We start from the raw sequence: 24,694 nt of genomic DNA on the forward strand, positions 1-24,694 counted from the left end.
TCCACGAGTACTCTTACGAACTGGTCAATACAAACGTGCAATCGGAAGATAAAGTCACTCGCACATCCATGTTTCAGGAGAAACCGCATTTGCCGACAGTGGTTATACGTTCATTTTGTAAGTCGAAACCGTCACGAACAAGACCATTGACCCGGACAACGATCTTGTGGTGTACACCTCGCGTTCAGATGACGCGGAGGTGCACGGCGATCCTGAGAAACAGGAACTGGGAGGCTGGAGTCCGGGACCTTTATCTGGAAGGGTACGGGAGGTGCGTGACTCCGACGTAAGGAAAAAGAAACCGCCCAGGTGATACGATCACTCCTTTTGACCGGAAAAATGGGCTGTGGGGTGTAGGAAAACTGAGCACGAATGACCACAGGAAATGCGAATAGAGTTGAGCGATTTCTGAGTCCGAGAGTTGGCTTTTGTTGGTTCTACAAGCAAACAAAGCAGGGATCACGCGCCTTTCTGAGTCACAAGTTTGAGCAATAGAGTATCTTTATGACTCGGCAGCTATCGTGACCATTGAGTAGCGATATACCACCTTTTGAAGTGTTCAGAAACCTGTTACGTCTTCTTGGGATGATGTGGCTAAAGCTGTTTACATACTAGAGTTGCCCATGCCCGCCCATGAATGCATCTGGTCCTTGCATTGGACTTAGCAATCTTGCCTTTACATGCATGATCCGTGCACCATACTTAGCAATCTTGCCTTTACATGCATGATCCGTGCCCATGGTGCACTAGTATGTAAACTTTCACCACACACTCCATGCGAATCGTACACCGAAAATTTATTCAAAAAGATCGCTAGGAATTCATTAATATACTCTTTGAATGTCTCTACCATCAACCTTTGAAAAGTTGCTCGCACATTTTCAACCCAAATGTCACCATTCTGCTTGATTATGGCCCTCATTTGATGATGAAAGTTGTCTTTTCTCTATCTTCTTTGGCTAGCATGATATACCATAAATTCTTCAAATAACATGGTATTGAGTATCATGTGAAGAATATGGGCTAACTAGAAATTTGTAGTCGCACAGGTCATCTTGGAAATGGACGGAGTAGTGAGTGTAAGCACCCCCATCGATTGAGAGTATCTCATGGTAATTTTGACAAGAATATTGGCTACCCCATGTGATTTGTAATGTGCAACTATATTATGTATGTCCACATGAAAGAATACATCTTGTGGCTCACCACTTTATCTATAATGCAGTAAATGAAGGGTATTAGAAAAGGGTTTCATAGTTTGTTCATTTATCTTTCTATAATCCACATAAACTCTTAGCTTTCAATTTCAAGCTTAACCAAATTTTCCTATTTGGGGTTCATTTGATACTTTATCGTCTGATTAGCTTCACATAGGGACTCATTTTTTAATCAAAGTGCTTGTACTCCCTTTAGGTCTGTGTATTCCCATGTGAAAACATCTTTATATTGTGAGGAGAGTTCATAAATATGAACCCTTCATGCCGTTCCTCATTGATGTATATCAACGTTGGCTATCCTTCCAAATTTAGATTGAGTCTTAATGGTTTGAACCTCGATGATTCATCCTTGAGTATTTTGATGGTTTGACCCTTGATGATTCATCCATTGTATAGACTCTCTTGATGTGATGAGCATGCTCATCTTGAATTTCCCTCTAGCCTTGACACATGGTTCATCTTCAACCAATGCCTTGGAAATCCCATTATTTGACTCCTCTTCATCCACCAACGGTGGCGGCGATGGATATGGAATACCAGTTACCATGAATATTGTAGCGATTGTGTTGCCATCCTCGCATCAATTGTAGATATCGGTACAATATTCATGGTAACTGGTATTCCATATCCATTGCATATGCGTCCTCGACCTCTAAGCATTTTGTCTTGCGCACTAGTGAGTCGTGACTCTACTCTTCGCCATAGCTATGTGCACCTCCTTGCCTTCATTCTCCATTGTGAATATATCATTTTTCCAATCATACAATCATGGCATACCCAACAACATGGTTACCCGTGCTCACTCTCTATTTTGATCAAATAAATGTCACCATGAAGAAAGCTCCATTTACCTTGATGCACACTTCTTTCAACATACCTTTTCACATCACCAACCTCTAATCTGCCCTACAAATCTTGAAAGGTTATGATTTTAAGTTCTAAAACTTGAGCCATTTTTTGACTTCTTCTAAGATTATTTTGACTTTAAATCCTCCATTAATGAGGACTATCTTGGTAGTGTGGTACTCAATGACCTTTGACATCAATCGTTGATACTTCTTCATCCTAAATCTATATCAACCACTTCCACTCCAATGGTTAATATTTTTGCCCCTATTGCTTGCTCACTAGTTGATTTTGGAAGAACTTGGTGCACTGAGGGGAAATTTTTACCATTATCCTATTGAAATTGCTAAATTATCCCATGCTACATTGATTTTGTTTTGCTCCAATGGGTACCTTTGATTCCTTAAGGCTTATCTATACTTCACTCTTTTTCTAGATTGCATTCTGCTCCTCTACTTTGATTCATTAACTAACTGCACTTTAACTCTTCTCTTAGTTCTACCAAGTGCTCCTGGCTTTTTGCCTTGGTTACTTCACTTACCAAGTTCTTTTTTGGTAATAACTTTTTTTGTAATAAATCCTTATCTTTTTTGGCTTCTCTGGATTCGTTGGGTCCTTTTAGCTACACTATGACTTTGTAATCACATTTATTTTAATGCCCACGAACACCAGGCATGTTCATCATGCCCTTTACAACATGTCTAGTAGTTTTTTGCACAATCTATAGTTCTCCTTTTGGGGAACTTCTTTTCCATGGAAGAAACATGAAATATTGAACTTCTTTGTCCTAGTTAGTTAATAGGTTCTTTTGCCCTCCCTCTTTATTTCCTTGGTAGGGTCTACTAATCTTTTGAATTATGTAACCCTTTTGCTTTTGTTGAACCAAGACTCTTTAATCATATTGCCCAAAGAATTGCATACATTGTAGTAATGACCTGAACTTCATTCGGTGTTGGTATACTTTTCACAATGCACCACTCGTAGCTAGCTAGGAATGTTCAAGGCTTTATAACTCTTCGCCAAGGAGCCATTACGAAAAGCGGAGCTCATTTTAGGGCCTTGTAAGAAATTCATGATTTTACTATTTTGGTGTGTAATTTGGTGGTTTTGACATCACCATTGTGTCCCGAGCAGGCGTAAACCCCCAAAACAACTTTTGAATCACTAAATTCTGCCTCCCAAAGGGGTTAGAATGACCAGAATAGACGCATGACAGGAGTGTGCTTAAGAAAGTGATTTGGGCACTTGGCCTAGGGCTAAGTGCCCAAATAGCTTTCTTAAGCACATTTCTGTTAAGCGCCTATTTTGGTCATTTTGACCTCTCTGGAGAGACATTTATGACACTAAAAAATGCTCGAGCAAGAGCTTCAAAATGTCAGTTCATCTCTTTCGGGATTTGGTATAGCATTTATGACACACTAGAAAACAAGAGCGAGAACTTCAAAATGCCAGTGTGTAGAGCTTCTCTAGAGAGATAAAGTCTATTTTTTTGAAAGAAGAAAAGCATTTCCAATGTAACGTTGGCCTCTCTCTCATTTGAAGATCTTTATTTTTTGTCTAACCTAAAAGGCCCCAAAATGAGCTCCGTTTTTTTCTAATGTTGAAGCTTGGGGGACCTTGTACAATGATGTGAGGCCCTTCAAAGGCCTATTATACATGGTGGAAATGCTATATCTCATTGAGGGCATCAATTTTGAAGGTAAGAAATTCCTGGAGAAATGTCCAATCCCATGTGGTTAATTTTACACAAAGTAGTATGGACTAATGAAAGAGGACATAGAATTGGTAAGGGGGATGGTCAATGTAAAATATGCCCTAGTCATAGAGACGTTATTTTTCATGTTTTTTAAAGCATGGCCAAGTGCTAGAAGGGTTTGGAAGGTGACAAAAATGTAACTAGGGGAGCCTATTAGCTAAATTACTCTAAAGAGTTCAGGTGGGTGATTTCTCATCACTTGCTACCTATACCCACTCCTAATGAGGACATCGAAGATGTATGCAGAGTGTTAAATGGCAGCTTGAATTTGGGGGGACAGTCACAAAGATTAGCAAGCCAGATTTATTAGGATTAGGTCTAAAGAAATTCCTGGAGAAATGTCCTCTCCCATGTCGTGTATTTTACACAAAGTAGTATAGAATAATGAAAGAGGACACATATGTCACCTATAACCCATCCTAATGAGGACATTGAAGATTTATGCTGTGCTATATGGTAGCTTGAGTTTGGGGGATAGTCACGAAGGCTGAAAGCAGTATGTTCTAATGAAAGAGGACATAGAATTGGTACGGGGGGTGGTCAATGTAAAAGATGCCCTAGTCGTAGAGACATTATTTTTCATCTCTTTTTAGCATGCCCTAGTGCTAGAAGGGTTCGGAAGGTGACACAAATGCAACTAGGGGAGCCTATTAGCTAGACGTCTATCCTCTTAGAAGACCTTGCCAAAGTGAAACAAGCTAAGTGGACAGTTATCAAAGGATTTAGGGCTGATTGCAATCAGACTGAGTAAGCCATGACAAGGGGATCAAAAAGCTGAGCACAACAGGGTGGTGATTGGCAACAGTGCGGAGTTGGCTGGCATAACTCCCAATATAGGAGTCGGATTCTGAGGATATCGGAGCCGGGCTACTAAAAATTAGCCAAGGGCTCAATTCATGGGTATCTTGGGAATTCCCGTTGAAGGACTTACAGGCTTTAGAGTGATGAGGTCATCGTTTGGGGTGAGGGCCTGTGGTTTGGTATGCAGCTTGTCAAAAAGGCTAGCTCATGTCGGCCTAGACCTCAGGCTTTGGGGTGGTTCAAGGTACTGAGCCAACAGCTGGGAGGTGAGCACACTAGCTCAACACTTGCAGGTCCCATTACCTAACGACTGTTGTTGGTTCGTTCTACCAAGTCAACTAGATTCTAGCTCAAGGTTAGTGTCCACAGGTAGAGACCTTCTCAGCTAAGGTATTGAGTGAGATACGCAATTGAACATGTGCAGCAATTTTATAAGAGTATACGAGGGAGTCTTATACCACAACAAAATTCTCTCCACAATGTTAAACCTACTTGTCTATTCCTTTGCTAGTAAAGGTTGCATGATCCTTAAACATAAAAGATGCATATGCCCTTCTAGACAATAAATCTCATCCTGTATAAGTGAAACACAAGGAAAAAATTGCACCATCCAAGACTGTAGAGCTGTACGTCCTGCTCATCTACTTTTGTGTATCCTTTTAAAAGGGTATCAAACTGTCATTTGTCCAGCGACCCTAGCATGTCACCTGCAAGAAACTGTTACATATTCGAGACAGCTCCAAACCACTTCAGTCTGCCTTCACAGCTCTTGCATATACAAAAAAGGCAGCTCACAGCTGGAAATTCCAAGCCTGCCTTCAGGACATTTGCCAGATAGAGAGAGGCAGTTCCAAGTCTTCAAGAAAGTTCTGCCAATATCCTCTGGCACTTATCCTCCAAAATCTTGACTGCTTCAATGAATAACACCTCAGGAGGAAATGCCCCTGTGGACTCGATCGAGACTGTCATAAAATGTAATTTCATTTATTAGGTCTAAAGCAATTCAATACTAAGAAATAAATTGAAAGCTTCATATTTATGACTTACAAATAAAGTGATCTTTGACACGGCACAACTGAACCCGCTTATCCCAACCCTCTCCAAGCACGCATTCCCTACAAAGAGTGCAATCACGTGGACGGGCTACCGTTGCCCTTTTCCTCCCTGCCAAGCATACCACACCCTATCAGCATGAACAAAGGTGATATTTCATGAAAAGCCAGTATCAACGTATCACATTTAATACCTTCAAGGTTAATTTTCCTTTTATACACTAACCAAATGATTCTCTGATACTATGCCTAAAGACAACCAACCTTTAGACAAATCCTCCATATCAAAAACATTTACAGGGCATTTCCCTACAAGCTCCTCTGCAAGCTCATCCCGCACGTCCTCCAAGAGAACTACCTGATCCAATATACAAACTGAGTGTGTGTTGCCAGCATGCACTGATTTACAAACCTTTTTTAGGATTGCTATGTTACCTCTGGAAGCATCCTATATGTAGCAGTTGCCACAGGTGACCATTTTGCATGGGTTTTACCCATCCCTTTCACTGCATGGGCTTCTAGCTCAATACACTGCCACATTACCATGCAAACTCCCCATCAATGTTTCCCAAGAAATATGAAGGTAAGACGGACCTTAAAACAAAAACATTTGTCCTCACTTGTTATCCCAAAAAATAAAAAATTATTTTTGACAGAATTTTTTTCAATTCATGTTCTTCCTCAGATCGTTTTCCTTGCTTTATAATCCCAACAAAGAAGTCAAACCAAGACAATCACCATCTCTTCTACAAAATGCCATGGTCCCCTTATTTGCACATCACTTCTTTAATCATTTTTTGCAAGCACTAATCTATTACTAGCCCCACACAATGAAAATCACAACTATTCTGCATTGAAGGTCAATGCCCTCAAGCCCCATTGAAGGGGTGATGCAAAAAAATGTATGATCTGTTAGGCTCGGTGCTCCCACCAGAGCAGTCAACTGATTGGTCATTCTTAGTTCAGCCCAGGATCTGACCTATAGGAAGCCTCTTAAGGGAATACTGTTAGAAAAGTTACTGATCCACCTGCGAGCCCCATATGAGGACAAGGGATCAGTAGACCAGGGCACTTCGACCAGGCTGGTGTGGAATATTTTGGACCTGTCTGGAGGAGTATCTGCATCAGTATTGGAGCAGCAAGGCTGTGTGACAGCAGGTATGCATGGTAGTATGGATTGCAGGCAGCAAAGTACAGCACTGCCAGGACCACTTTATAAGGTCCCGGATGCCAAGTGCAACAGATTGGGGTCTGCAAATGCCTGTATAGTCGGTGTCTGCAAATGCCCAGTGGTCTATTTGCCTACTGGGTGGGCTACTTTGGAAGGGACTCTAGCCCCTTCTTCCCTATATAAAAGGAGGGTCTTGGCACACTCCTGAAGCCCTCCTACAGGCAGCTTGGACTGAGGAGTGTGTTGAGCATTTTGCTCTCTCTGAGATCTCAGCATTGCACTTGTTTCATTGCTGTTTTTACCCAGCACCTTCGCTGGAACTGTTCAGTTCTCATGTGAGCAGTTTTTCCCATGCTGTGTATTTCCTAAGTGAGGTTTCAGCTTGCAAGGGCAGTGTTTGGAAAGTGTTTCCTAGATCTATCCCCTGTGTTAAAGATTCAAGCAATTAGGCCTCTATTTCTGACATGGTATCAGAGCCACCAGCGAGACTCTTGTATTTGCTCTTAGGGAAGAATTATCTCCAAGCTTAAAGGTGACCCCTGTTCAAGAAAGGTGCATGTGATTGTTTGGTCACTACAGTAAAGTATACTCTGTTTTTCTGCAAGATTGCAAGTAAAAGAAAGCAAATCAGGAAAGGAAGGAGGAGGCCAAGCGCAAGGAAGAGACCAAGGTTCGAAACAGCCAATGTAACAACAGGAGAGTTTTCTTCATATTGAGCATTGCTTTGTACATATGGTGACAGAAACCAAAAAAGGCTGGTTTGCTGACAGTGGGGCATTCACAACATGACAAACAGAAAAAGTTGGTTCACAGCAATGGAATTGCCACATCTGGACTCAACGGTGACTTCATCACAGGCTCAATATACTCTACATTCGTGAACTTCGCAAAAAATTTATTTTTTGTAAGGCAGATACAGGATGAAGGAGGGGTTCTGACCATGAGGTCCTTAGTCAGATCAAAAGAGACCAGAGAAATCTTGGCTGGAGAAGCTGAAGAAGATAGTTCATGGCAACATAGACAACTCCAAACTGTGGCATGAGAGGTTTGGTCATGTCAACTATGGTACCTTGTCAGAGATGCAAAAGGGAGGCACGGTGGATGGACTTCCACCCATAGCAAGCACGGAAGAGGACGGCAAGGCTTGCTTGGAGGGCGTGAACCATATCTGAAGGAGGTCACATCTAGGACAATGCTCCGCTAAGAATTAGTTAATTCCGACATCTGCTCACCAATCTTTACTCAATCATTCAAAGGATCACATTATTTTCCGACATGATTATAGCCACATGATTTGATTTTTTTGCTCGGCTGAAAAGTCACAAGCTTTTGACAAGTTCAAAGAATGAAGAGCCAAGGCAGAGAAAAGAGTCGGCGAAAGATGTAAAGGCATTCCGCACAGACAGAGTAGAGAGTTTACTTCGGAAGTTTTCGATGTTTTCTGTAAGAAGAATGGAATCACGAGACAGCCCGCACATCCCCAAGTCTACTTTTCTAAATGATGATTGGAGGACAAAGTTCACGTGGACCTGTCAGATGGGTTTCATCATTCATGTTCCAGGACGGGTACATGTACACAAGTGTGACGACTAAAGAGAGCTCTGTACGAGGGTTGTTACCAATGCATGATAACTTCTTCAATAAAAAAGGATTGTCTTGGAGTCCATCGGATCCAAACCAATATCTCTTTTCACAAGGGGCCAAAAGAATGATTGTGATCTTGTTTGTTGATGATCTGCTTCGTACAGGTTGAACACAAGGGGAAGATCTTGCTAGTCCACAAGCTTGATGAAGGAGTTCAAGATGATTGATCGTGGACTTTCCCACTACTTCCTTGGAATAGAAGTCAAACAAAGAAAGCACAGAATCTTTATTTTTCAAGAGAAAAATTGCTATGAGATTCTGAAGCAGTTCCAGATGTAGGGCTGTAAGGAGGCAGTAACATCGATGGAGGTCAACCTCAAGCTACAGTATTGAATATAATGCATGCCAATAGGTATCGACACTTAGTGGAAAGTTTTATTTATCTGACCAATACTCAACCGGACATTTCTTTTGCCATTGGAGTAGTCTGCCAGAATCACTCTAAGGACTACATGTGCTAAGGTATCTGAGGGGTACTAGCACATGCAAGATCACTTACAGCACAGGTGTGGCACGGGGAGGACTCTGCCTCAGATTGGGCAAGTGATTGAGAGACAAGACGCTCGACATCAAGCTACTATTTCATGCTGGCATCAGGTGCCATTTCATGGCTTAGCAAGAGACAACCAATGGTTGTCCTTTCTTCAACACATGCTGCTAATACACAGAGTACAAGGCTGCTTGTATTGCAACTTGTGAGACATCATGACTCACGTGGATTTTGGAGGATATGGATGTTCTTTGGGAGGGTGAAACAATGATTTTGTGTGACAGCAGAAGTTGCATATCTATTGCCAAGAACCCCATGTCTCATGCACGAATGCAGCATATAGAGGTCCATTACCATTCTGTCCGCGAGCTCATCATTGGCGAGATCGTGGAGTCGATGTACTATCCGAACTCCAACAACATCTCACATGTGTTCACACCCTCCACAAAACCGCTGCCACGCCTTATGTACACTCCTCATCAAGGGTGAACCTTCAAGCGAGGGAGGCCTCTAAGAAGATCCACTGATGAGATTGTTGCCATTGACCACCTATTCGGGGGGTGTTCGATGAATGAGCCCACACACTACTAGCTTGCCCAAAAGAGAGCTCTTTGCATCTCCAGGTCAATAATGCCAAGTCCTCCCCCTACTAGAGGCATGAGGCAATCTTGGCTCTTGTGCCATCCAAACAAGCCCACAAGTTATGCACCAAATGTTGACCTGTCCCATGCATCTTCTGTTAAAATGCTGGCACGAGGGTATGTACCACGCTGTGGTCAAAAGGACCTGATTGGCCAAGAACCCACCTTGTTAGGGAGAGTTTGGTCGAGCTCTGATACAAAGCTTGCGCCGCACACACTAGCACGGTGGCAATCTGCTGCTCCACTAAAATGTCAATGACCACTTGGCATCCCACGTGCCTCATTGTCTGACCTCGCGAGATAAAACGAAAGTCAAGAGCGGCTCCCCATTCCATGATCTCTTAAACCTCCTCAGTTGCCATAAGGAAGCCAACCAATTTGATCCAGTTAATCTTGGCCCCAAATGCCTAGCAGTACACCTCAAGGCTACCCCAGACTCCCTCACGGCTCTCTGTCATGTTCTCCACAAAAAACAGCCGTGTTGTCTACAAGCTCCAAGTCTAGAAGCGTCCTCCTAACAAGCCATAAGCACACCCACTGAGGCCAACCATCTAGGAGCACATAACGTAGACCAGAGCCTCTCCCACAAAAGGGAAAAATGGGATCTAGAGGGCAGTCCTGCCTCACTACACAGGAGAGGGATACAGCCCCCCCAATAAGCATCTAGCTCGCACTCCCCATATACAAGGCCGCAAACCCCAAATCCAGCCCCCCGAGAAGCCCATCCTCCTCATGATGCCCTCCAGAAAAAGCCACACCAACCTATCATAAGCCCTCTCGAAATCCAAGAGAAGGACTACGATAGGATGAGACTCCTCTTGTACCCAAGAGAAGGACTGCGATACGATGAGACTCCTCCCGTACCCAATCCATTGTCCCCCAAAAGTGAAGATGTTTTCTAAGATGTGCTTCTTCGAAAAAAACATGTCTGAGGGTCATGTATGAGGTCGGCAAGATGGGGACGCAATTGCAAGCTCAAGACCTTGGCCAAGATCATGTAAGTGGCATCTAAAAGGATGATTGAGCACCACTACAGATATTAGAACAGTCTCCCCCCTTTGGGATCAGGCTAACCTAGACTCGACTAATAGACTGGGGGGCATATCAGATTCGAAAATCTCCCAGAAGGTCATCCACAGGGGAGTATGAATGCACTCCCAAAAGCACCTAACGAAAGCCGAGGTCAGGTCACCATCTCCTCGGCACTTCTCCGAAGAAGACTCCAAGGTTGTGCCACATGGACACACGTCAGCTCCACGTGAGCAGCAATCATACATCCTTCTTGATTTAGTGTTAGGGCAGCCACATGGGCCACAAAACTCACCCGAATTGGTTGTCCTAGAGGCCTGGACAGGACAGGAAGAGGCACCTTGAGAGGGTCCATTTATAGCCTGCACTGGTTGGCAGTACAGCATATACTAGTCCGCAGTACAACAGCAAGTACAAGATGTTTCGGGAAGCTACTGGTCAGCCATACAGTGCATCAAGTCAGCATCCGTGCAGTTGAGTTGGGCCAGTAGCAGACTTCCATGTAGCAGAGTTGGCCACTGCATGAAAGTATGCACAGATAGGTCAGCCCAGTCTGTACGGTTAAAAAGACTGAAGGTAATTCTAAGTTAGTTCTAAGGCTTATTCTAAGTTAGTTCTAAGGCTTTATCTCGGTTGGGTTTGAGAATATTGATTTCTAAGTTTGTTATGCTAATCACTGGACATAGTCCTGCTGCTATAAACACGACTCCGACAACTGTGATCCAGTCTTTAGCATAATTGCTAGCATCCTGGATGTCGATGCCCAAACCTGCACGATCCCCTCAGAATTTGGCAAAATCCTTCTATTTTACAGTTAGAAGTAGAGCTTATTCGATTGAAAGAAAACATGATGATGCAAGCATCCCAGTGAAACTACATTTATATTCTTACCATTATCTCTCTTGACAATTTTTGAGTTAAAATTATGTCAGAGTGAAATACAAACAAAAAGCAAACAATATAATTTCCCATGATAACGGATACACAATCCCTTGGGTAGGATCATTCTCAAATTTTGCGCATAGGACCAATGGTAGAGCTTTCACAAATCTCATTTATTAACCTAACAAAGTCAACAATAGTAGTAAGGAATGTGCATGACCTGCCCAGGCCTGAGCTTTGCAAGAGTGATGTCCGAATAGCGTGGAGCAATGGGATCCTTCTTAAAAGCAGGAAAAGTATCTTGACTACATGAGAACGATGTGTAGGTGTGCGACTTTGTGCTCTTGTCTAAAGATGGCACCTGGTACTCACTTCCATTTGGCAACCATTTCAGTTGATCAGCTTTTACTGCCACATTCATTATTGATTAGGTTACAAGTTGGTCCATTTGTCATGCCTCCAAAACCCCTACAATCAAGCTGAATTGAATTCCATGACAAAATGAATTGCAGGTATGGTCCAGAAAGTTACAAAACATATGCCATGGTTGCTACATACCCTTGAAACAAACCATTATCAATGCTTAGATAATAGCATCTAAAGAATCTTTAAAAGAGACACACTATAATGTTTGTTTTTATACAAGAAAATGTTACATCCAAGTATACAAATATACAATCTTTCGTAGAAGCAACAATGACGTGTTTCTGTTGTGCGCGCAGCGCACCTTTCTTTTCTTCTTGCATGCACTCCTCTTGAATGCCATGTATCCAATCCTGGTAAAGTGTAGAGACTGCAGACAGTCTGCGAGCGGACATCCTACACAAACCACATTTTCTTTTTCCCTTTCTGAACTCGATGTCAAACTCATAGGACTGCACCCCAACTGCACTGAAGCCAACCATCTATTTTTCTTGGTCAACAGGTTGGGTTGCGTAAGGAAAAAGCTGGGTGTCGTATGATCACCTGTAACTTTGATTTTGCTCTTATACAAGTTGTGATGCGATTTTTTGAAGGCATGTAAGATGCTTTCCAGCCTTCAGCTTCCACACCTTGTTTTGACGGAGAACTCATGTGAGGATCATCCTGAGGATAAAATTTATTTGATTCTAGAATCACAGTGTAGGCAGCTGGTTGGTTGAGGGAATTCTTTTCTTCTCCAATAGCAGGTCATACAGGTGTCACAGACATATGAGAGGATAAGGCAGAGTTTCTTCTGGGAAAGTTTACGGAGAGATGTCAGGAAATATGTTGCTGAATATTGGCCAGCAAAATAAAAATGGACAGTAAACTACCAGCAGTTTTGTTGCAGTCATTACCCATTCCGGATGGCAAAATGACAGGTCGACAATCTGGCAAAACAAGCCCATTTCATACCCTACCAAAACCCAATATACAGTATGACAAGTTGCAAGATAAAGAGTTTAAGCATCATGTCACCACAATGTAAATATCCTAAGTCAAAGTACAGTTGACCATTTATCTGATCATAATTAAAGAGTTTTCATATGTGTTAATTATGGTCAAAGAGTTCTTTTGATGGTCAAAGAATTGACTACGGTCAAAGATACTTGACTCTGGTCAAGTAAACCTGACTTCGGTCAAGGAGACTTGGTTTATTACCAAGAGGGTTAACTGTGGTTAACCAAAGAACTACAAAGCTAACTACGATCAGAGAGTGTTGACTTCGGTCAACGAGACTTGGCATGCGCCAAGAGGGTTAACTACGGTTAACCAAGATGTGCCAACTTCGGTTGGAGAGTTGTGCCAACATCGGCTGGAGAGACTTGACTATAATTAATTCACCTCGACCCTTAGTCAAAGCCTCTTAATTATAATCAAGAGCGTTGACTTCGGTCAACCAGAGAATAAATATATTTTTTTATATTTGTTATGTGTGCACATGTGTTCACTGGGGATGCCCACCGTGACTAGAATTAGCCCACAGTGTGTTATTTGCATGCAAAGCACTAACAATTAATGGGTGCCATGGTGGTGCGCTTTAATTAATTGTTGCAAGTACTATGAAGGGTTATTTTCCTAAGCACTACAGAGCCTAACAAGCATCTAGGAGGCTGTTCGCATGACCAAGTGCTTAGAAGACTCCAGAGTTGCCCTTAGTGGCATGTAATTAGGAAAGTAATGTAGAATTTGACAGTGTGTTATTTGCATGCAAAGCACTAACAATTAATGGGTGCCATGGTGGTGCGCTTTAATTAATTGTTGCAAGTACTAGGAAGGGTTATTTTCCTAAGCACTACAGAGCCTAACAAGCATCTAAGAGGCTGTTCACGTGACCAAGTGCTTAGAAGACTCCACAGTTGCCCTTAGTGGCATGTAATTAGGAAAGTAATGTAGAATTTGACAAGTGGCTTGTTGCCAAGAAAGAGAGCCTAAGAGCTCATGTAATTTCATTCACGTTTTGGATTTTGTATGAGCAGCTTCACGCTGAGGATTTCGTATGAGCAACTTCACGTTGAACTCTTGTACTCAATTTTATCTCCAATAATAAAGTACCTTGGGGGGGTCCAGCCCAACATGTTGTCTTGGGCCCTAGCTGTTTGCAAAGTGAGGGAATGAGAGAGAGTTTGAGAGAGCAGAGTGAGTGCAAGAAATTGATGATGGCGTCTATCCTAGATTACATTGGTATCAGAGCCAAGGCTCATAGCCTTCCTAGGCTATGACGATCCAAGAGCTAGGGAGGGAAAGAAAGTAGAGACCCACCGTGACATCATAAAGCGTCGAGGTGAGCGTGACGTGCAAGCGCTAGTGTACCCGAGCAAAGGAGTTAGTCGCCAAATTGATAAGGTCCTTTTTCCCAAGTCGCGTGGCTGCAGAAGAATCGAGGCTTGAATCACTAGGGTGCGAGGTCGTCAAACGAAAGTGCTACACAAAGACTTGGATTGGCAACGCTGACGTGATGCATTGACGACGAAATCCCGTACGCTTACAAAGGTGAAATCACCACGCTGAGCAACGCCTTTACAAACGGTAATTACCTCCACACAAGTGCACGTTGACGGAACACTTCCCGACGGGATTCGTAGACGAGTGTCATAGCGACTCCTGTTCTTCACGCACGGCATCATGGTGCTTGCAAGGGTGCTGCATTGATGCTGATGTGGAGCGCTGACATCATCTCAGATGACGTGGCGCACACATGGTAGAGGTAGTCTTGGCAGATGTGCATGCTTGTGTGACACGTGGCACACACGTGTGGATGACATGGCAGTCCATGCTGGCAGACAGCTCAGCAGATGACGTGGCAAGACACGTGGCAGGCCCGTGGTTAAGTTAACTCTGGTTAGTTAATCCGGTCAGGGGTCCAGTTAGTTGGCCCAACCAGACTGTCTGACTGGCTCAATTAGCCAGTTTGGTTAAGTTAGTGGCCAAGTTACAGACTAACTAGTCTGTCAATGTAACCAGACCAGAACAGGATTGATCTGGTTAGTATAACCAGCTGGTTACCCATCCAGTTACTGTCTCACCCAAAAAAAAAAAAGGGACAGTTGCAGAGACAGTTTTGGCCATCAATTTTCACCTATCTCTCAGACCTTTACTGTCAGAAAAGCAGCAGAAGTGCAGAGAAATCAGAGATTTGCAGAAAAGAGAAAATGCATGCCTTTGTGCACTGGAAAGATGAATCAGATGCATTCTGAGAGCTTTTTACGGCAGCCTAAAAAGGGGCAATACAGTTGTTGATGCTTTAGCAACTTTGTGGGTTTATGCTTTGAGTTGATAGCCCATTACTGGCACAAGTTGTGAATGCAAGACACCTCTTGTTGAGGTACTTTCTTTCTGAAAAGAAAAAGCTGAGTGCATCAGTTGCTTACATGGTGTAAAGTGAGTGCATCAGTTGCTTACACAGTGTGTGTGAGAGAGTTGCAGATCTTAGACAAGTTGCAAACATGGCTTCACAGCAGCATGCCCAATCATCCCATGAGGGAATGGAAAAGTCTAACCAGGTACAGCAGACTGAAGCTTTACAGATAAAGAGAATGCCTACAGAGAGTTGATTACTCACTTGGGAGAGGCAACAAGCGATCCCTTGTTTCACAGGATGGTACAACCTCTTTTTGAGGGAAAGCCAGAGAAGCCTCCCTTTGGAGCAGATTAGGAAGAAGTGGTGGTGAGTAAAAAGAGGAAAAGTGTAACTCCTCTTCCCAAGAAGAAGGCGAAGCATCATCACAGTTCATCTAGTTCGTCTTCATCTTCTAGCTCTACCTCTTCATCCTCGACATCACCTCCTTCTTCGGGATCTTCAGAGTCAAAGAAGAAAAAGAAGAAGAAGAAGAAGGCCAGTAGGAAGGTAGAGACTAAAGAATTCAAGGACGGTGGAAAGTCAGTAAGATTTGCCACTTACAATGGCCAATATGGCCAAGCTGAAAAGGCTATGCAGTTCATAAGGCAGTTTGATGCTGCCTTTAGCCTGGAAAAGTTCAGTGAGCCCTCAAAGCTTCGTATGGTTGGTTTACACTTGACTGGTACAGCCAGTGCATGGTGGATAGCTAAACAGCCAACTATGTAGCCCCCAGGAAATGGAAGGACTTCAAGAAAGCTTTCTATAAACAGTTTATTCCCAAACAGTTCCGGGATCATGTCCTTCTGGGTTGGGAGAGCATTCATATGGAAGCACAAGATACAGTTGAGTCTTACAACCAGAAATTTTGGGACGCATACTTGCAGGTTTCGCCTTTCAAGAATATTTCTGACGAGACTCAACTCAAGAAGTACAGGGCAAGACTCACTCCAAATATACAGCCCCAAGTGAACACCAAAGATATTAAAGAAATATCTGCCAATGTGGCTAGTCTCATGTACATGCAGGATCCTACTGGTGTGCCTTCACTACAGGCAGGGTTACCGAGGGATAAAAAGCCAGCAACCCCCAACTTTGAAACAAGAGAGTTTCCCAAGGCTCAGAAGAGAGGATTTCAGCCTCAGAAGCCGAGGGGAAACGAGGTGCAAAAGCCCTATAAGGGAAGAGCACAGTTTACCCCTGAACAAATTGAAACTTTCAAGAAAGAGGGTAAATGCTTCAAGTGCGGCAAAGAGGGGCACGTGGCTGCCCAGTGCCCAGAAAAGCCTTCAATTTCGAAGGGAAAAGAGGCTAAGAAGCCACGGGGAGCGCAAAAGCCAATGGCAGGAGGAATTCATGACATACTGGGTCATGTTTCAAACCCAGAAGAACGAGAATTGCTGCTATCATGGGGCAAAGTCAGAGACTAGCAAGCGCTGATTTTATTTGATCCAGGGGCTACTTATAATTTCATATCAGAGGACCTAGCCCTGAGACTGGGAATAAAGACGGAGGAATTGGGCAGGGCTTTGGATGCCGATCAGATGTTCTATGGGAACCCTGTGCCAGTCACTCCCTTGATAGGGAAGCTCTGTCTTCATGTACAGAGTTGTGGATCAGGAAAACTTCTTCATTTCTCCACTGAAACATCATGATGTAGTCTTCGGTATGCCTTGGTTTCATCACAAGGCAGTGAAGTTGACTCTTCCTGAAAGAGTGTTGGAGTTTGTACATAGGGGCAAAGTATATCGTGTGGTTGCTAGGAATAGAGGGGAAACTATTCCCATTGTATCAAATAGTTCTATTGGAAAAGAAATAAAGTCTACAGTTTCAACTTACATGATTTTTGTAAAAGAGAGAGATGTGGAAATGCATGCTGAAATAAGTGAGGCAGATCAGAATAAATTTCAGTTCCCTGGTAATTTTAAAGATTGCTTTTTTGATGCTTTGCTAGGGGAGTTACCCCCTGAGAGACCTGAGGATCATGGCATAGAACTCATTCCTGGCAGCGAGCCACCCAATAGGCCCCCATACAGAGTTAGTGCAACTCAGCGAGGAGATTATGACTCAGGTGCAAGACTTGTTGTCCAAGGGGTTCTTCTTCGTTTTGTTCTCTGTACTGCTAGTACAGAAGAAAGATGGCTCATTTCGTATGTGCGTCAATTACCGCACACTAGACAAAATGACCATCAAGAATAGATTCCCTATTCCGCGCATTGATGATGTGCTGGATCGATTAAATGGAGCTTCAGTTTTCAGCAAAATAGACTTAAAGAGTGGCTATCACCAAGTGAGGTACAGCCTTAGGATGTGCACAAGACAGCGTTCTGCACTACTTTTGGGTTGTATGAATATCTGGTGATGCCTTTTGGATTGACAAATGCCCCAACTACTTTCAATAGGATGATGGATCGTATCTTCCGACCCTACAGACAGTTCACTGGTACCTTCTTCGATGACATAATTGTCTTTTCTAAGTCCGAAGAAGAGCACAAGGAACGTTTTGCTATAGTGTTTCAAGAGCTAAGAAATCATCAACTCTATGCAAACAGCAAGAAAAGTGAATTCTTCCTGGAAGAAATCAATTACTTGGGGCATATAATATCCAAAGATGGGATACGGATGGATCCGGCAAAGATCCGTGCCATTCACGAATGGCCAGATGAAGTTCGAAGTTTCCTAGGCCTGTGTTCTTACTACATAAGATTTATCAGGCATTTTGCGGATATAGCCGCTCCACTCCACGATCTTACTAAGAAAAATGGAGCTTTCAGATGGGGAATTCCTCAAAAGACAGCATTCATCACACTCAAAGAGATACTGACCACAGAGCCAATCTTAATAATTCCAGATTTGTATCAACCATTTGATGTGGATTATGATGCTTGTGGGGAATGTGTTGGGGCTGCATTGCATCAGAATGGTCATGTAGTGGCCTATGAGAGCAGGAGACTCCAGGATGCAGAGAGATATCTGGGAATCTATGAGAAAGAGTTATTGGCTGTAATTCATGCCATCCATACATGGAAGCATTATCTTTTGGGTGCAGATTTTACAATTAAAATAGATCACCAAAGTCTAAGATACTTTTTGACTCAAACAAAGCTTTCCGAGAAGCATATGAAATGGGCAAACATGCTGTCAATGTACCATTTACAGATTGTCCATACTACAGGAGTTCAAAACAAAGTAGATCTCCCTCCCGGCAAGCATGCCATTGGTGGCAGATGCCTTGTCCCAAAGACCCCAGGTCAACAATGTAACTATTGCTTACCATCAGGACTTCGAAGTTATGAGGGAGCAATATGCTACTGATGCAGATTTTGGTGAGATTTTACAGCAAACATGCTGTCAATGTACCATTTACAGATTGTCCATACTCCAGGAGTTCAAAACAAAGTGGCAGAAGCCTTGTCCCAAAGACCTCAGGTCAACAATGTAACTATTGCTTATCATCAGGACTTGGAAGTTATGAGGGAGCAATATGCTACTGATGCAGATTTTGGTGAGATTTTACAGCAAATGCAAGAGGGGCAATCCACCAGTCACTATTCCCTGAAAGATGGGTATTTGATGAAAGATGACTGCCTATGCATCACCCAAGAGATGAGGAAAAAGATTTTGAAGGAATGCCATGCACCTCCCTATGCTGGACATAGAGGAATTACAGCAACAACTCAAGCACTAGAGAGGTATTTCTTTTGGCCAGGGATGCGACATCAGTTTGTTACTGAATGCCTTACGTGTCAGAAAGTTAAGTATGATAGACGAAAGGCACCTGGCCTACTTATGCCTCTTCCCGTGCCTTAGGCACCATGGGAAAGTATTACAATGGACTTCATTTTTTATTTGCCGAGATCAAAGTCAGGGAATGATGGGATTTGGACTATCATTGATAGATTCAGCAAGCAAGCTCATTTCATTCCAGTTCGTAAAACCATAAAGGCAGATCATATGGCTAAGCTTTTCATGGCACAGATCTTTAAGTACCATGGTATGCCTAAGTCCATTGTCAGTGATCGAGATCCCAGAATGACCAGTCTATTCTCGAGAGCTTTATTTGATAATATGGGGACAAATCTAAATTTTTCTTCTTCTTTCCATCCCCAAACAAAGTGAAGTAGCAAATTCTACAGCATTGGATATGCTGAAATGCTATGTGGGTGAAAAGGTTCAGACTGGGAAAAGTACCTACCATTGGTAGAGTTTCCTTACAATAATACAATACACAGCTCTACAGGGAAAGCCCCCTTTGAGGTCATTTATGGGAAGGTGATTCTGCCACCTATCCTGAGGACCAAGGATGAAATATTTGCTGCTGATCAGTTTGTGAGAGACCTCCAGACAGCTTACAGCCAAGTCCGGACAACAATTGAAAGGTCTTAAGAGAAGCATAAGAGAGCTACACATAAGCATAGGAGACAGTTAAATCTCAAGGAAGGGGATTGGGTACTTTTGAAGTTCAAGAAAGCCAGGCTCCGCAAGTTTAAAGGCAAACAGAAAGTGTATGCAAAGTTATCTTCCAGGTACTATGGCCCTTTCGGAGTTACAGAAAGAATAAATGAAGTTGCATACAGGTTGGCATTGCCAGAGCATTGGAGGATTCACAATGCATTCCATGTGAGTCTTCTAAAAAAATTCCAGGGGCCAGAGCCTATAGAGCCAGTATCAGAGGATCCACCAGAAGTGGATGAGCTGGAGGAGGTCCTTCAACCAGAGCAGATTGTGTACCATACTGTACGCAAAGGCCCTCAAAGCAAGGAGTTTTACAGGTATCTTGTAAAATTCAAGAATTATACGGCATTGGATGCCAAGTGGATGAATGAAGACATGTTGTCCGATCATCCACAGCTTTTCGATGTTTACAAGGAAGCTTTTCAGTCGAGGTCAACTGAATAGAAGCCGAGGGGATGTCACCACAATGTAAATATCCTAAGTCAAAGTACAGTTGACCATTTATCTAATCATAATTAAAGAGTTTTCATATGTGTTAATTATGGTCAAAGAGTTCTTTTAATGGTCAAAGAATTGACTACGGTCAAAGATACTTGACTCTGGTCAAGTAAACCTGACTTCAATCGGGGAGACTTGGTTTATTACCAAGAGGGTTAACTGCGGTTAACCAGAGAACTACAGAGCTGACTACGGTCAGAGGGTGTTGACTTCGGTCAACAAGACTTGGCATGCGCCAAGAGGGTTAACTGCGGTTAACCAAGATGTGCCAACATCGGTTGGAGAGTTGTGCCAACTTCAGTCGAAGAGACTTGACTATAATTAAGGCGCCTCGACCCTTGGTCAAAGCCTCTTAATTATGATAAAGAGCGTTGACTTCGGTCAACCAAAGAATAAATATGTTTTTTTTTATTTGTTATGTGTGCACATGTGTTCAGTGGGGACGCCCACCGTGACTAGAATTAGCCCACAGTGTGTTATTTGCATGCAAAGCACTAACAATTAATGGGTGCCATGGTGGTGCGCTTTAATTAATTGTTGCAATTACTAGGAAGGGTTATTTTCCTAAGCGCTACGGAGCCTAACAAGCATCTAGGAGGCTGTTTGCGTGACCAAGTGCTTCGAAGACTCCATTAGTGGCATGTAATTAGGAAAGTAATGCAGATTGTTGCCAAGAAAGAGAGCCTAAGAGCTCATGTAATTTCATTCACGTTTCGGATTTTGTATGAGCAGCTTCACCCTGAACTCTTGTACTCAGTTTTATCTCCAGTAATAAAGTACCTCGGGGGGGGTCCAGCCTGACATGTTGTCCTGGGCCCCAGCTGTTTGCAAAATGAGGGAATGAGAGAGAGTTTGAGAGAGCAGAGTGAGCGCAGGAAATTGATGCTGGCGTCTGTCCTAGATTACACATCATGGATACCTCAGGAGATTGTCCATAACAGAGATGTAAAATTAATGCGTCATTTCGGGCAGGAATTATATACAGCAGTGGGTGCTTCACACCCCTATGCTGTGGGTACTTTACTTGCCTCTAGTACAGCACACCATCTTGAGACTGATGGTCAGTCTGAAAGGCTAAAAAATGGGTAGAAGAATACCCCAAACCTTTTTGCCATAACCTCTAGAGGTCATGGGATAAGTGCCTTGCCCTTGCTCAATTTCGCCACAACAGCACCAAGCATCTCTCTATTGGAATGAGCTTGTCTGAGGCAATGTACGGGTACAAAAAGGGAATGCCTTCCTAAGTTGCAGACATGGCTGTGAAAAACCAGCAAGCAGAAGACGACTTGAAGAGGATGGAGGCTCTTCTACAATTGTTCAAAAAGAATATGCAAGATGCTCAGTCAAAGCAAAAGACGTATGCGGATGAGCTAGAGGTACTTGGTTTTCAAGGAACAGGAATTTGAGCACGTACGTCTCCAAGGGTAATACCAACACGATTTGTTCATCAGTATTATGGCACGGTTGGGGAAGTAGTGGATCGATTGGAGCTACCGCCCACCTCCACTGCAAAACTGGAAAAGACTAAGCTAACTAGACTGCTGGTCTACTGCAGGGAGGCCTAACCGTTACTAAACTGAGGCTGTGATGCCCAATTATGGGATGGAGAATGAAGGCCAAGGGGGCTGTCTTTTATAGGCCCCTCCTCCCCCCTTGGGCCTGGAAATGCACCGACCATCTTCCTGCTACCCACTGACCTGGCAGACTGCAAGCCAACCTACTAGTTGCACCGACCTGCCATGTGGCAGCCGCCAAAACCTGCCTCGGTGAAAGACTCTATTCCTACAGCACCTGACTGTCAGGTACCACTGCCACAAACAGGCAAGCAATCCTCCATCTGGATCCGGAAAGCCTGTTGGCAGCAAATCCTGCCTCGTGCTACTAGAAGGCTGGAGTATACGTCGTAGCAGTGGTAATACTATCCAGCTAGTTACTCCCTTAGGTGCTGGAGGGGGGTCAGCCAGGTGGCCTGGTGGGTCAGCCCACTTGCAGGTTTGGTCGGCTCCCCATCTTGCTGACCAACCAGGGAGGGAATGGGGCTATATATAGGCCCCCCTCCTCGGTGTTTTGTCATCTCAGTCCTGAGGTTGTTGAGCAGTTTTGTCCAGCTCTTGAGCAGAGGGGACTATATAAGTCCAACCCACCGCTTTTGTAGTCCCTCCTCCTCCCCCCCCCCCCCCCCCCTCTCTCTCTCTCTCTCTCTCTCTCTCTCTTTCTCTCTCCCTGCCTCCCCTCCCCCCATAGCTATTTTCCATCTCCCTCTCCCTTCCTCTTTTTTCACACGTCCCTTCTGCTACCCTGCACCCGTCTTATCTGCAAAGTATATATAGATGAATGCCATACCAAGAAATATAAGAAATAGTGCAGTTCAAGCTCATGCCAGTCACTCACAAAGTTCCACGTAAAACTTGAAAAAATATGATCACGATTAGAGCTGTCATAAGGCAGATAAACTCCATCGCACATAGCTACATCGTCAACTCCAAGGATTCACACATACATATCACACACTCACACAAACTTGAGCATCCATTCATACAAAGGTCTTCCTACCGAAATTCTGTCAGCACTCAGAAGGTGAAGGGCTAACTCTGACACAACGAAGGCTAGCACTAAAAAAATGAGGTGAAAATTTTCGCATTCTCTTCATTCAAGCGACAACTCCTGTGAAGATAGAGTAAATGATTTTAGTCTTAAGCCAAAAAAAGCTTGGAAAAGATGGCAAATAACAAATCACTAAAAATATAGAAAAAAAACAAAAGACTAGGTGAATTTAGAAACAAAATCCACCTCATAAGTCCTCAAAAGGAACGGCCAATGTTTAATTCCCTAGTGGCCTTGAAGATTACAAAATCCACAATACTTAGCAGGTAAGACACAGAGAGCTTACCTGTGGAATTTTTTACACGTCCGTCTTGCCTTGTGCAGACCACATTCAACTTGAATACGATCGTGTTCTTTTCATTAGCTACGTCATTTTCTGCCAGAAACACTATATTAGCCCACGCAATTTGCTCCATTTCTATACTGCGATACTACAGCATGCCGGGCTATAATACTTGTGATGACAGCTGTGCAGATACCTGACTTATATTCAAATAAGCGTGGATCGACTTTAATAGGGACCAACCCTAAGCGATGAGCTAAAACCTCATCTTGAATGACGGAGGTATTGTTTGCCATGTAAACTTTCTCGATCGCGATGGTCGGAACCTTGACAACCAGAAAATTCAAAAGACTGTAAACCAACAGGACTCAACTCAACGTTGCATTTGGACCCCGAAAAGCGACGACTTTGCCAAACCTCAGCGATCAAAATCCGCCTGAAAGCATTGGCTATAGCAGCGTCGATGCCGATCATATCAAATTCCATGTCATCATCGTTCAGCGAGACTACTTCCACACGGAAATTCTGACAAAATTCGCTCAATCGGAGGCTGTTATCCAGCCCAGATAGCGCATAAGCCCCGGAGTACTGTATTGATTCTGTCTGCACTCCTGCAAGAAAGTTGCGTGAGAAAGTTGCGGGATGGAACTTGTTACAGAGCAAGGCGATCAACGAAAGACGCACATAAGAAGGGGCATCGGGATTGCAGACAACGCGAGAACGCTGGAGCTGGAGGTGAGGGGGGAGCTGGCCCTTGGGAACATCCGGCATATCCAAAGCTGAAATGCTCGCCATGTTTGAAATGCTGTGGAGCTCAACACACAAATACAGAGCAAGCCTCCTTAAACCCTAGCTCCCAGGTAGCTGCTCCCTTAAACCCTGCTACACTCATCGAAAATCCATAACTTTCTTAGACCTTGTTCCCACGGGAGGGGTGGTTTTTGTTGTTCCCGCCCCGCTGGAGCAGCTTGTCTCCTCACCACCCTCTACCTGACACGCAACCAGGTTTTCCCCAGACGCGTGAACCCAATTTGAAATCTAGCGTCCTCTTGGTTTTCAAACCAACCCCCTGCCCCTCCCCTCGCGTGAAGAGGCTCTTATCAATGAGACAAGCGAACTCTCTGGGCCTCTTCACCATGAAGGGCAACCAAGTAGGCACAAAAACCCAGACATCAGGCGGTTTTTTGGGGCCACATGTGTGCATGCACCCTAAAGTTGCAAGCCCGATTGCTTCTTGGGCCCCTCCTTTGGGCTAGCCAAAAAACTAATTTCCATGACTATAAATAGGGTGGTTTCAATCAGGCCCTAAGCCCTTAACGGTTTTAGGCAGCCCTAAGACCACATCTTTATTATTTGTTTGATTTTTCAAAAATTGGCAACTGGAGTTCAAGTGGAGTTCTTTGGGGCTTTAGTGTAGTTGTGTGGGGTTTTGGTTGAGTTTGCCTTAACTGGCTTGTGATTGGTTGCATGGTGGGTTGCATGGGCAGCTAGCTATCTTTGACATTTTTGGTGCTTTTGGACACAAA

At 43.6% G+C, this 24,694-nt stretch overlaps 1 protein-coding gene across 1 annotated transcript; it reads right to left on the reverse strand.

The window, feature by feature from the left end:
- Positions 1-5,027: 5,027 nt before the first annotated feature.
- Positions 5,028-24,087, reverse strand: LOC147898398 (uncharacterized). The gene is made up of 9 exons (XM_087378924.1): positions 23,853-24,087; positions 23,586-23,771; positions 23,365-23,494; positions 23,172-23,261; positions 11,750-11,937; positions 6,108-6,203; positions 5,937-6,030; positions 5,668-5,784; positions 5,028-5,582 (listed from the first exon to the last, which is right to left on the reverse strand). The coding sequence occupies exons 1-9, from the start codon at positions 23,961-23,963 to the stop codon at positions 5,479-5,481; spliced, it is 1,116 nt and encodes a 371-aa protein (XP_087235050.1). The 5' UTR covers positions 23,964-24,087; the 3' UTR covers positions 5,028-5,478.
- Positions 24,088-24,694: the final 607 nt, after the last annotated feature.

This window comes from Dipteris shenzhenensis, chromosome 9 (assembly GCF_047967505.1).
Source record: "Dipteris shenzhenensis isolate YYH24624 ecotype China chromosome 9, Dip_SZ_1.0, whole genome shotgun sequence".
NCBI classification, from domain to species: Eukaryota; Viridiplantae; Streptophyta; class Polypodiopsida; order Gleicheniales; family Dipteridaceae; genus Dipteris; species Dipteris shenzhenensis.